This window comes from Periplaneta americana, chromosome 1, assembly GCF_040183065.1.
Source record: "Periplaneta americana isolate PAMFEO1 chromosome 1, P.americana_PAMFEO1_priV1, whole genome shotgun sequence".
Taxonomy (NCBI): Eukaryota; Metazoa; Arthropoda; class Insecta; order Blattodea; family Blattidae; genus Periplaneta; species Periplaneta americana.
In genome coordinates, this window is record NC_091117.1 from 97,085,244 (window position 1) to 97,098,928 (window position 13,685).

General features: G+C 36.4%; 1 protein-coding gene across 4 annotated transcripts in view; it reads right to left on the bottom strand.

Annotated features, from left to right (window-relative positions):
• Positions 1-13,685, bottom strand: part of yrt (erythrocyte membrane protein band 4.1-like yurt) — a 192,606-nt gene that overhangs the window by 69,194 nt on the left and 109,727 nt on the right. For all 4 annotated transcript variants that reach the window (XM_069824478.1, XM_069824486.1, XM_069824461.1 and 1 more), the window contains 4 exons: positions 12,964-13,140; positions 10,440-10,560; positions 8,993-9,080; positions 5,518-5,606 (listed from right to left, as the gene is read on the bottom strand). In XM_069824478.1, the coding sequence (XP_069680579.1) occupies positions 5,518-5,606; positions 8,993-9,080; positions 10,440-10,560; positions 12,964-13,140 (475 nt within the window). The remainder of the gene's footprint in view (positions 1-5,517; positions 5,607-8,992; positions 9,081-10,439; positions 10,561-12,963; positions 13,141-13,685) is intronic.

Here is a 13,685-nt window from a genome sequence, read left to right on the forward strand (position 1 = left end):
GGTAATTACCATTTCCATGCATTTGTTCTGAATTTCATCTTTCCATCTACTTCGAAGTCTTCCCAGTGGCCTTCTGTTGTTAAACATGTTCATATATATTTGTTTTACGCTGCTGCAGTCATCCATACGTATAACATGTCCTACCCAATTTAATCTTCTGGTCCGCAGTACATCTAAAATTGACAGTTAATTATAAAGTTTGTGAATATCATCATTATGTCGAATTTTCCACTTGTTTTCAAGTGGGTCAAAAATTGAACCAAAAATTTTCCTCAACACTTTTTCAAAAACCAATAATTTAGATTGGCAACAGGCCATGATTGTTTGGCCAAACACCTGCATAGAATTGGAATATATCAGTCCCCTAACTGCCCATTGTGCAACTCAAACCAAGAAATGGATTCGGAACACCTCAAAATCTATGCTTCAGTGGCTGGCCATGATAATATCTTTGAAAAATATTGGAGTGCAAGAGGTCAAATGACTTTATTGTCAAACGGCTGGCATTAGAAAACAACAACAACAACATAATTTGTGTTTTTCCTTTTTAGTTAAGCTCCATGTTTCCGATCCATATAATAGTACAGGCTGGATTAGTGTTTTGTACAAAATTATTTTTAAATTTCTGGTTAAAAAACGGGAAGGTAATAATTTGTGAACAGCATAAAAAGTTTTGTTTGCATTGTGTAGTCTGTTAAGTATTTCATGTTTTCTGTCATTAGAATTGTCTATCAAAACAGCAAGATATTTGAACTGATTGTCTCAAAAATGTTTGTTGTTCTCTAATGGCTACAATTTGGGATCATTTAACCCATTTTGCTTCCTGCAATAAAGTTGAGAGAAGTTTTTATTTTGTTGTGCTTCCTTGTTCAGTGCAGTGCATGTGAGTAGGTGTTCTCTTCCCATAGACGAACCTGGTAAGTTGCATGAAGGGGCAATCTTCAGTATTAAGCATTCCAATTTTGGAGAGATGTGCTGCAAGGCAGTCATGACCGGTGTTTAATCTGAAGGCAGCAACAGCTTCTTGTCTTGGTTTTAAGCTATATGTTTTCCAAAGTTTGTTGATATCTGCCCATTTTTTCCCTTTAATTTCCTCCTGAGTGTGATTCATATTTGTTACTGTTGCTTCAAGATATTTGAATTTTTCCACCTCTTCGAAGGATAAATCTCCAATTTTTATATTTCCTTTTCGTACAATATTCTGGTCACGAGACATATACTCATATACTTTGGTTTTTCGGGATTTACTTCCAAACCTATTGCTTTACTTGCTTCAAGTAAAATTTTCGTGTTTTCTCTAATCGTTTGTGAATTTTATTTTACTCTCATTAATATTTAATCCAATGTTTTGTGCTTTTTCCATTAATTCAATAATAGCTGTCTTATTTCAATCTCATTCCTTCCTACTAATAATCAATCATCAGCATATGCAAATATTTTATGTTGTCCACCCAGGTTTATTCCAGCTAGTCTGAAGTCTGTCGTATTATCTTCTCTAATGCTATATTAAATAAGACTGGCAAGAGAGCGTCACCTTGTTTCAATCCTGTTTGATTTACGAATTCTTCTGATATAATTCCATTTATTACTACTTTGCTTATTGTATCTTCCACACAAATACCTTACATAATCTGATTAATTATGCTTGCTGAAACATATTTCACCAACAGAAAATATATAAAATATTGTTAAAAAAAATTTAAAAGTATCTAGATTTTGCTATATTGGTGACAATGGAATCTCGTGTAATGTGATTTGTCGAGTATACCAATGCATTGATTGGTTTATTATTGATATGACCATAGGAAGAACCAAATTCAGTCAAATAAGTAAATAACGTATTTAGTTCACGTACAAACGTGCAATTGATAGAGTGGTTGCCACGTCTGTCCACAAAATCAGCTTCGTGTTGTATTGGTCCACCAATATTTAGGCTATTAATGTTCCGTCCACAACCCCACAAACATGGAAGAACAATTTTTGATGGAGAAATCATTGCAATAAGTGAAAGTCTCAGGAATTTTCTATGCCACATCATTACATTTAAAAATGCAGTTATATTGTCAGACTTCAAAGCAGTTATTCTATCAATAGTCTCTAGACACACACCTTCATCTCAAACAGTAGAAATAACTAAAATGCTCTTTCAAATTAATAACACTCAATAAAAGAATTGTATTCCAATGGATACCATCCCATTGTGGAATCCTGGGAAACGAGAATGTGGATGCATTAGCAAAGAAGGGCAGCACTGCTACTTACAGACCTGTTACTAAATCTACATATTACTCTGTGAAAAGATTTATTAAATCTACATAGTTAGACTTCAACAAACAAAATTTGATAACACAATCTCAAGGGAAAAAATGGAACTCTCTGCATCATAATCCATAGTTAATTCCCGATTTATCACGCAAATCGTCTGTAGCTGCATTTAGATTGGCAACAGGCCATGACTGTTTGGCCAAGCATCTGCATAGAATTGGAATATATCAGTCCCCTAACTGCCCATTGTGCAACTCAAATCAAGAAATGGATTCGGAACAGTTCAAAATCTGTGCATCAGTGGCCGACCACAACATATCTTTGAAAAATATTGGAGTGCAAGAGGACAAATGACTTTATTGTCAAATGCCTGGAATTAGAAAACAACAACAATATCCTCGTTTGAGTCACTAGAACTACTAAATAACATCACAACTACTTCAGTTTAATTTTTAATGGTATCGAATTGCTCAAAAATTAATTTAATAAATATATTTTTAATCTGTTTATTCTACCTTTACAAATAAAGTTTACACATTTGTAAAATTACTCCTTGATTGTGAAACAGAGCACTTGTAAAGTGCTCAAAATTTCGTTTGTAAAGATTTGATTTCCTTTGTAAAATTCAACATTACAAACTAAGATTCTGAAACAAAAGTTTACAATTTACAATTATTGTAAATATTGTGAAACAGGTCCCTGAACACATTCACTGTAAAAACTTAAAAACTCATATATTACGAATTTCATTTACTAATTAAACATTCGCTGTAGAAAATGAAACATCATACTTCATGTACACTGTATTATTTAAATCTTTCTGAAGTTTTGATGCTTAACTGTGCAGAAGCAAACCCACATATAAGAGATAATAGCATTGCAACGGGTAGAGGAAATGTTCAAATTATTTTCGTGATATATGCTGTGGTATTGCTATCTGTTTCTCTGTCAGGAGGCAATAGTGTATGAACATGGAGTTTTTAGGTGAACAGAAAGCCTTTTGTGTTCTGCAATTTGCTAAAACTGAGTCAACTGTAGCAGTGCGACGTGGTTTTAGAACCAAGTATCATGCAAATTCACTAACAGACAAAACAATAAGAGAGTGGTATATAAAATTCGAGGCAACTGGCTGTTTGTGTGTCGCAAAAAGAACATATAGGCTGTGGCCATCACCTGAGAGTGTGTACCATGTACGAGAATTGTTTATCAGGAGTCCTCAAACATCAACACATCATAAGCTGAGGATTACAAATGTTTCATGTAACCATTCAGCGTATCCTACATGAATGGCTTCTCTGTAAACCATATCAGTTGCATCTGGTGTGGGCTCTCACGCTCCATTATCACTATCTCCATACTCAATTCTGTTTGGAATTCTAACATCTCGATGAAGATGAGTTTAGTGTCAAGCTTATGTTCAGTGACGATGCATCCTCTAATTTTTTTGGCCATGCCAACAATGATAATGTGCGTATTTGCGGCATAGAAAAATCCCCGTACAACAGTCAAATATATCCACGATTCTTCCAAGGTTACTGTGTTTTGTGCAATGTTATCAAGCCAAGTTCATGGATCATCTCTCTTTGTCGAGGTAACTGTTACTGTTATTGTTTTTCTAAACATGTTGCAGCAATGGCTAATGTCTCTGTTACAGGAGGATAGTGAGAACTTCATTTTACAGAGCTCCTCCATATTTTCATGGGGACGAGATCACCTCAATGTCACTTTATTTCATCGATCGATTGGACGTAGGTCAGAAGGAGACTCAAAACTGCCCAGCCTGCCAAGTCACCAGACCTCACTCCATATGACTTTTTCCTGTGGGGTTACATTAAAGATCATACTTACGTCTCTCCTTTACCAAGATATTTACCAGAGCTTTGTACAGTTGCTACCATCAATGTTAGTATTTTGCAACATGTATGGAAAGAGCTACAAGAGTGACTCGAAAAGTCTTTGACCCTGTTTTTTTCTGCCACGATAATAATAATCATACAGGGAAATCAAAATACAGGCAATATTCTAAGTACCTTTGACTATTTTTTCACGCAGTCACACCACAGTTCAAGGATTTGTCTCACTGCACCACTAGTTTCCAGATGTCACTGTTGTAGAATTAGACCAGTCGAGTGTGAAACTACTGCCATCAAGAAAAAGCATCAGGGGATTCTAGTAGACAATATTGTTCTCATCCATGACAACGCCAGGCCACATATGGCAAACAGGATTGTCACCTAACTGCAGTCATTTGAAAGGCAGATTGTGGGGAGATGTAAAAGCTATAGAAGTGGCACTTAAGAACCTTCTATTCCGTTTGAAATTGTTCACAAAAGCCGTGATCTTAGCAGACTCAAAAGCTGCAATCCAGGCAATAACTTCCAACTGAACACCAGAAAATAAAACCATCTTGGAATGCTGTAAACTCCTAAAGCACCTAGGACATCAAAACAAGTCAATAGCTTTTTAGTGAATACCTTCACACGTTGGACTATTTGGCAATGAAATGGCAGATCAAATTGCCAAAAAAGGCACTAAAACCCAAACAATAATCCACTCCAAATCAAATCTCTGCAGAAATATTGAAGAAATCGAGAAAGCATTTCAAATGGAAAACACGCAAGTAAATATTACAGTTGGCAGAGGGAAGTCGTGGAAAAAAATTGATGAACTATCAACAGAAGTAAAATATAAAGCCCACGAGGAAGCTTTAGCAAAATTTAAGTTGATGTCAGGACATGACTGCCTGGCTCACCATCTACACAGAATCGGCATATACCAATCCAACAGATATGTTTTGTGCAACAACCCTAACCAAATCATGAACAAACAACACCTTCTGTTCTGTCCAGCCTTAAACCCAACTGCACAACAGACTGAGGACCTTGAGAGCTTATATTGGGAAGCTAGAGAGAAAATGACTTGATCGTCAATTTTCGCCATTGTAAAATAAATAAATACCCATATTACTCAAGGGGAGCTTTTTGGGAAGAAAAAAAAACAGAGAGGAGGAGAGGGGAGGGGAAGAGAGAGAAGGGGAGGGGAGGGGGAGGAGGGAGAGAGAGAGAGAGAGAAGTAGAATAAATCTAGTAGTTCATAAGCTGTACAGTTACAAAGAAATCGAGTAACAAACTGGAAAAAGAAAACTGTGTGAAGTGACAAGGAGATGAAGCATTCATTTTGTATGCATGTAAATAAAATTTATTTACCTAAAAATCCATTGTCTGCTAGTAAGATGTTGCACACTCTACTTACCAGAAGAAGAGTCCAATCTTCTGTATGCCTTCGAAAACTAAGATCCCAGTTGGGGTGAGACCCAGAGAGTATTCACATCCATCCTTCCCCTGAAATATTACCATATTAATTAGTCACTGTACAAAAAGCTGAAACAGCACCACTGGATACCCCACCATAACATTACAAAATGTTATCCCTATTACATATAAGTCATGGAGACCCAAAGGGTGGCGAGAAGTTAAGGTACCCTCTCACCTTTGCAGAAAATCAAAATTAGTAGTAATAGGGATGTGTTACGTGCTTATCACCTTACCATTAATAAAAACTTCCTGATACTCATTTCTGATACAGGCTGAGTCGTAACATTACCAATAATAATTTATTGACTTCGAAACTATTTCTTACTTTCAATGTACGGCATAATTCATTATCTTTGGTAGTAATAGTTTGATTTTGTAAGCCAATTCTGGTAAAATGTTTGTACTGTTCAATTTTGATGTCTCTGTACCTTTCAAGCTGTGAAGAGAGTGGTACAGTGGAACAAGGACGAACAGTAGGGGAAGTGGTACCAGATATATGAGGGGCAGTCAAATAAAAATGGGTCAGATGCCAAAAAGTATAACAGAACATTTATTACCTCAAAAGTAATCTCTAAAACTGTTTATACATTTATCCACTGTGAGACAAGACGATCAATCCTATTCTTGAAAAAGCTTGTGGACTGTCTACTGAACCAGTTCTTTACCCAGTCACACACGTCTCTGTCCGATGCAAACTGAATCGTATTCCTCATGGAGTTGGCAGTATGTGGGCAGGCATTATCATGAAGCAGGGTAACGTCATTTGATAGTATTCCAGGGTGTTTTTTGACTTAAAGACACATCTCAGTTTTTATAAAGTTTCTTCATAATCCTGTGCATTGATTGTGAGAAATTCAACAAGCAGAGGACCCCTAGAAGTGAAGAAGAATGTTAACATGACTTTACCGGAACTTGTGTGTATTGCTTTGGACTTTTCCGGTGGGGGAGAAGCCATGTGTTTCCATTGCTGACTCAGCCATTTGCTCCGGTTCAAAATGGTGACATCACGATTCGTCCCCAGTGACAACACAGGACAGAAATGCATACTCTTCCTCGTGGTATTGTTGCAAGTGACCCAATGAAGCAGCCATTCTGTTTGTTTTTTGTTCCTCTATCAACTGATGCAGAACCCATTGTGTGCAGTTTTTGGTAATGCAGGTGCTTCGTCTCAATGACGTGTACCAAACTGTGACTTATTCCACCAAAAGACAAAGTTCCTCCACAGTAATGCAGTGATTTTCATGTATAAGACCATCAACCTCAGCAATAACAGCAGGAGTGATGGCACGATGAGCCTGTCTTGGGCGAGCATCATCTTGCAGTGACATGCATCCCTCTCGGAATCTCTTGTCATTCCAGTACATGAGAACATGACATGGCTGTGTTCTCCATAAACAGACATGCGATGATGGATTTCTCGTCCCCTACTCTTTCAGCAATCAAAAATTGCACTACACTGTGCTGTTCTTCTTTACCTGCCTCCATTAGTGATGTTAGACAAACACACATTCCTCTAACCTCACTTCCAGCACAATAAACTAACGACTAGTGTGTAAGCAAAGATTGCAACTGTGCTTTCGAGAGTCGCCACCAGATGTCAGTTCAGCAATCAAATTCCAGTGGTACCAACTTGCCTACCATGAGATATATGCATGATGACCTGTTTTCATTTGACTGCCTCTCATATGTGCAGAATACTGCTACTCATACAAAAAAAATTTCTGACAATCAGTTTCATCCAAAGAGATGCCTATACCATGCTATCATTTCATCACTTATATCATTTTGGTCATTCATATCAATTATTATTCTACAGAACTATACCATCTCTTGCCCAAAATTCTGTCTCGACCAGGACTGCATATTAGACGGGTATACTAATTTTGACTTATTTACAGTATCTATTAGCATTTTTCTTTGTTGAAATACATGATTCATGAAAGGTAATACAGTATTACTCCATTATGTAATTACTGTACTGTACGTCAAAGACATTTACAATATGTACCATACTTAATTCTTTCCAAAAAAAGTCATTTATAGTTGTTTGCCGTGTGCGTGTTCTCCAAGTCCTCATGTTTACCACACTTCACTTTCCTGCGCTTACATTCTCCTGATGTCGGAGCTGCAGTGACTGAATTGCTATTTTTTATTACTGTCCTTAATGTCGAAGGTGGGATTCCTAATAAATCAGAGAGTTGTTTCTGATTAAGAGTACTGTTTTTATCGTACTATCGTAAGATTTCCAATTTTTCCGACACAGACAGTGCTTTTCGTATAACACTCATTGTAATCACACTCAGACACTTCAATACACTAAAAGACAACAAAACGACCAGCAAAAATTTCCATTCAATGGCCAAAATGTTTCATTGCTGTTACAGTACATTGCTGAAAATTACATCGAAAATATTCCACAAAAATTGCGTATTTTGCAGGACTTGAGCGCAACAAACAGGGTATTTTATATTAGGCATTATATATGAAATGTGCAGGCATATAATAATCGCTAATTTTGCAAGAATATGCCTTGACAGCATGGACATAATGCTATTTAGGGCCATGTCAATTATTTGTACAGAAAATTACTATTTCAAATTAACCTTATCATTCACTTTATTTTATCACACTGTGCCTTTGTGTTATTCGACAAATCTATTAACCTTAATAAAAGTAAAACTATTACAAAAACTGATATAAACTCAGCGAGTATGATTATTTACGACTGACTCAACTATTTTTTCTTTATTTTGTGACTTCTAATTTCATTTGATGTAACCTGATGATATTAATTATTACTATTATTGTTATTATTATTATTATTATTATTATTATTATTATTATTGTTATTAAAAAGCCTTCTGCATCTCCCTATCAAACCAAACTCAGGTAAAGGGTCGTACTCCACAATTTTTAAAACTACTGCCACTGAGAGACAGAGACGGAGAAAGTAGTTGGGACAATATTGCACTCGCATGTTACTGGCATGTCAGGAAGTTTGAGCACAACTATATGTCGATTTTACGTTAAGTAATACAGAAGACTACATTGACTTTTTCTTTGAACCAGGGCAACTTATGTGAATGCAAAGAGATAAGTTATTTGTTCTATTTGTGCCACAAATTTTCGACTGATTCTCAACAAGGAATGCATGCGCCCTGTACCAAAGAACAGAGTAATCCACTAACAACTATGATATACACAGCAAATCTCATGCTATGAATTCTACCTTACCTCTATGACAACAAAATTTCAAGCTATGTGTAATGCAGCTGACCCAACTTCTAAGTGGCATCCTCATAGAAATATCAAACTTCTCTACTCTTTATCTGTTTTTATGAATATCAGCCCAGTGAATGTGATAAGCTTTTCTCTTGCAAGGCACAATTATGACGGAAATATATTATGCTTACCAGTACTATATGGTTGTCCACACCATACATTTCCAGCCACTTCACTTTGTTCAGATAATTCATCTCAGCTTGGGCAGGTGTTAGTCCCCTGGAGGAAAAAATAAAAAGCATTTTTAAATTTATTATCTTGAATTACTAACTTCTTAAATCAAAAGTAACAAAACACTGTGATGAAAAGAAAAAATGGATCTCAAAGTAGAATTCTTACATGGCAGCTACTTTCTTTCATACACTGGCAGCATGAGGAGAGTCACACAATGGCAGAGTATAGAACTTCCGTTTATGACTTATTTATTAATTAAATGCGTAATGTTCTTTTACATGGTACGAACTTAGTATGACAAATGACTTAGAGGAAGCCATGCTGTGAACTTATTCTTTTGAAAAAGCCTTCGCTTTCAGCTGGGTACGAAACAGCAACACTTCGAGTTCAGACGCAAGTATGGAAATCACTGGACTATCTCAAATGAAAAAATTATTTTCATCAGTAAAAAATATATACTGATATTGTCACATTACAGTATAAACTACATTTGTTACTTAATGTGTAAGAAGTTCACAATTTAAATTTTGTCCCTACTTAATTACAACATTATACAGTGAGACACTGGGATTGTTCCCAGTATTTTTGTCAGCCGACCAATGGCAGACACCCCTCTACCGCTACTGCTTGCATCTGCAAACTCATGGCACTTCGCCAAATTAAAACTTCATACTGTATTATATTACTGACATTTGGTACTCATCCTTCTCACAGTAGCTGCTGGAAGTACTGCCCATCTTGTGTGATACATAATTCACATCATTCACAGAACCTGTTTCGTTAAACCTATTCACTAAATTTAGTATTGTTTTTCTACATGGAACTGAGCAGCTAGGGAATTTACATCTAAAGTTTTCTCTTGTTCTGACACACAATTTCATTTTCCACATGTATGCTTTCAAAAAGCGTACACATTCCCACAGTGAATATGTAACCAATGCAAAACACATCACAACGTAATAAACTGCAGTTATTCTTGGCTGAATCACCGTGTGCATTTAAGCCTACTGCTGGCTATCAAGGGCAGACTACATACTGCCACAGCTAATTTCGATGGATGGAATTCATCAATCATGCAGCTTTCACGTGGTTATCTCTATCTCTTGTTCTTTCATTGATCTAATGTGAATTATGTATCACATAATCTGGACTACACTTCCAGCATCTACTGTGAGGAGGGTGTGTACCGAATGTTATTAATATAACGTAGAAGTTTTAATCTGGTGAAGAAGCACCATGAGTTTGTGGGTGCAAGCAGCAGCAGTGGTGGGGCGGATCTACTATTGGTTGGTTGCCAGAAACACTAGGTTGGAACTCACTATTTTATATCTAAGATAGGGGACTAGGTAACAGATAATGGAAAGGAGTATTATAGTGGGAATAAAAATTAAATATCACTTTTACCTGCACTTCTTATATTCCTCCAGCACTGCAATCTCCATGTCTTCTGTCTGATTCGGCACAAAACGGAACTCTGACACAACAGCTGGTGTGTGATAACCATCTTCATAGTCACCTAGTTCAGCTGTGGAATACAACAATAATACATAATTACATTATGCAAAATACTAATTTATTAGGCATGAATTCTGTGGTAGTTACATGCTGGGGTTATATACTTCTATTTATTTTTTGTTTACTATTTAGTTATGCTTTTTCCTGCTTACGGTGGTTATACTTGTTTCTGTGACTCTGGTGGCTGAATGCTGTTATCATCATTTATATGAACGCACTCTTTTCTCTGTTCTCTGATTGGAGCATTTTAAAGCAGCGATGGTTGGTTGAACTCTGCTGTGAGCTAACGACCCGCCTACCTGGGACACAGGTCAGTCGTTGAGCAGATGGAGCGAGGATGAGTTGGAGCAGCTCACCTCTGTAACTTAGTCGCCAGACGCACGCAGTGAGCATCAGACAGATCTGTAAGTTGACCTGGACAGTAATGGAGCGTACTGCATTATGGTACTTGTTCCAAAGCAGCATTTCTCTGTTATCAGGAAAAGCCAGCTGGGAGATAGCTGCTTGGGCAATAGAGCAGCTAGCAGTTCCTGTTTTCTTCACTACATACTACTGCATTAGCGTCAATTATTTTATTTAACGTGAAAGAAGACTTCAGAAACCAAGCCACGTGTGGTTATGTGGCTCTAGGACGCATACCGCGCGACCCTATGGACGGATACATTTATATCATTACAAGATTGTATTGTTAGTTGTAGAAGGATCCTTTATTTCTTGGTCTATGGAGTTTCTTGGTTACATCATCACATGACTCATCGCACTGTTGCAGATACTGGAATCTGTGTCATTAGTTTCATCCATTGCCATTTATGTACCTTCTCTCTCAGAGAATGATTGATTTACTGACTTCAGTTGTAGATAGTACCAGATTTGTTCAGCCACTAGGTTATGTGATTTTTGCGTGCCTTCAGCACTACACCTTAGCTTTAGTACTTTTGGTATTTTTCTAAGTGTAGCATTTATTACCTTAGACAACTGCAAGTTAGAAGATTAGCTTGAATGACAACATAACTGGGATTTAATTAATTTCCATCCCACTCTAAAGGTTAGCGTCGGCAACTCTTTGAGACTGAAGCTGTGCACTCCACTCACTTATATTCTTCCACAAATGATTCACTTAATCATTCGTAATCATTTTGCGCGAATATTACGCGCCCACGCAGCAATAACACAGCTCAAAGATCAAGAGTGTGCTTTGTTTTCAGTATACTTGCATGGTACGGGTAATCACTATCGTTGATATAAGACATGGCACAGATAAACCAACTCAATTCACATGATTTCTATGCCATAGCTCAGGGTTGGAAGTAACTCCACTTTGAAAAGATTGATCACCAAACTCAGTGAAATCTTCTTCAGATTTTCTCCGTTATTAATAGCTAGTGCTTCTGGACCTCTTCTTTATATGTTTAGTGAAAGTTGTCCCTTGTGGTTGCAGGGTGATGCCACGATAGCAAAAATATTTAACATATTTCAAGGGGCATCCATTGCATTGAATGCTGTATTGTGGTGTTATTCTGCCTTCTCCCTGAAAAACGCTGTCACAGTTTTCCCTTTGTTTATTCTGCGGACAGCATCAGTTACCCATCTTAACAAGTTGTTGAAAGTTTCCTGCATAAGGTATTGGATTCAGACAGAATAGCATACATGCTTGTAACGGAGATGTTTATATGTATAATTTCAAGGGAAAAATTGTTCCAGGGCTGGTATCGAATTCAAGACCTTTGGCTGAGTGTCAATGCTCTACCAACTGAGCTACCCAGGAACTATACCAGACCCTGGCCGCTGACTAGTAACATATTACACTAAGCAGACTTCAGAATGTTAATATTATAGCAATAAATTCAATTCACATTTGCAACTAACATAATCATTATTATTATTATCATTATTATTATTATTATTATTATTATTATTATTATTATTATTATTATTATTAGCGAAAGGTTAAAATCGAACTCCAATTCGAATTTACAAAATATACTCAAAAGAAATAATATATACTTTTATTCTGTCCTGTATCTCACAGTCTATCATCATGGAAGAATATATTTTTATTTTTATTACTTACTTATTTTCAGGATTTGTTTCCAGATCTGGATGTTCTGCAACTTATTAGATTATTATTATTTGAATTCTCATAATACTGCATTTCTTACATAATTATCTTTTACTACTACCACCAGATACCTCTGCAGAATCAGTCATAAGATCTGCAGACACACCATCTACAAAGCATAGAAGTTCATAGGCAAGACAAGACTAGTAAATTTTACCACATAAGATATAATATGGCTTTACTTCCCTTTCAAAGCTAAAGTTCAATTTTAAAACAATACTAATATGTCATCAATTAAGCATGTCAGAAGTCCAAATTCTTTTTTTGTGCATTTTCACTTGTAGACGAACTTACACTGAAGAGCCAATGCCGACAACTCAACAGCAGTCTGATATGCACACTCCAGTCGCCCCGTAACGATGTCTTGCTTCAGCTGGAGAAAGAACTGGTAGCGTGTCAGTTCCTCACGCAAACTATTCGGTTCAGATGAGTAGAACTTCACTTTCAGACGCAGAGTGTAAGGAGGGCCAACTGCAACATTAATGAAAATAAAGAAGTTGAGACTATGCATTTCATGTCCACGTCATAAAATTGTAATCACAGAATAGGAATTTGTAAACAGTAAAATGTATGAGCTTTTCAACACTGCAGGTAGTAAAGAGGGTTTAAGATGGGCCACATCACTCAGATATGTGTCTTCAAAATATATAACGCACTTCAAAATGAAATTACATACTCCTTATTTTTTTATTGAATATACAGGATGAAACGTAAGTAATGTAATTAATTTCAGGAGGTTATTCTTTGAGATATTCCAAACAAATTGCATTAAACGTCTTGTTATTAAGATGGCAAAACCTTGTATCTAAAAAAAAGTGACTGGGGATACACAAGATCCCTGTATTTGCGTGAAACGTTTGTGTTATCTGTTGGGTGTTATTGTGATATTGTAGGTATTTAGATTTTTAACGAACTGGTTCTTATTTATAAGGACTGTAAATATGATTGACAATGAAATAAATATAATACAATTTATGTGTTGTATTGTTAATGATTATTTTTCCTTTATTTCTTTA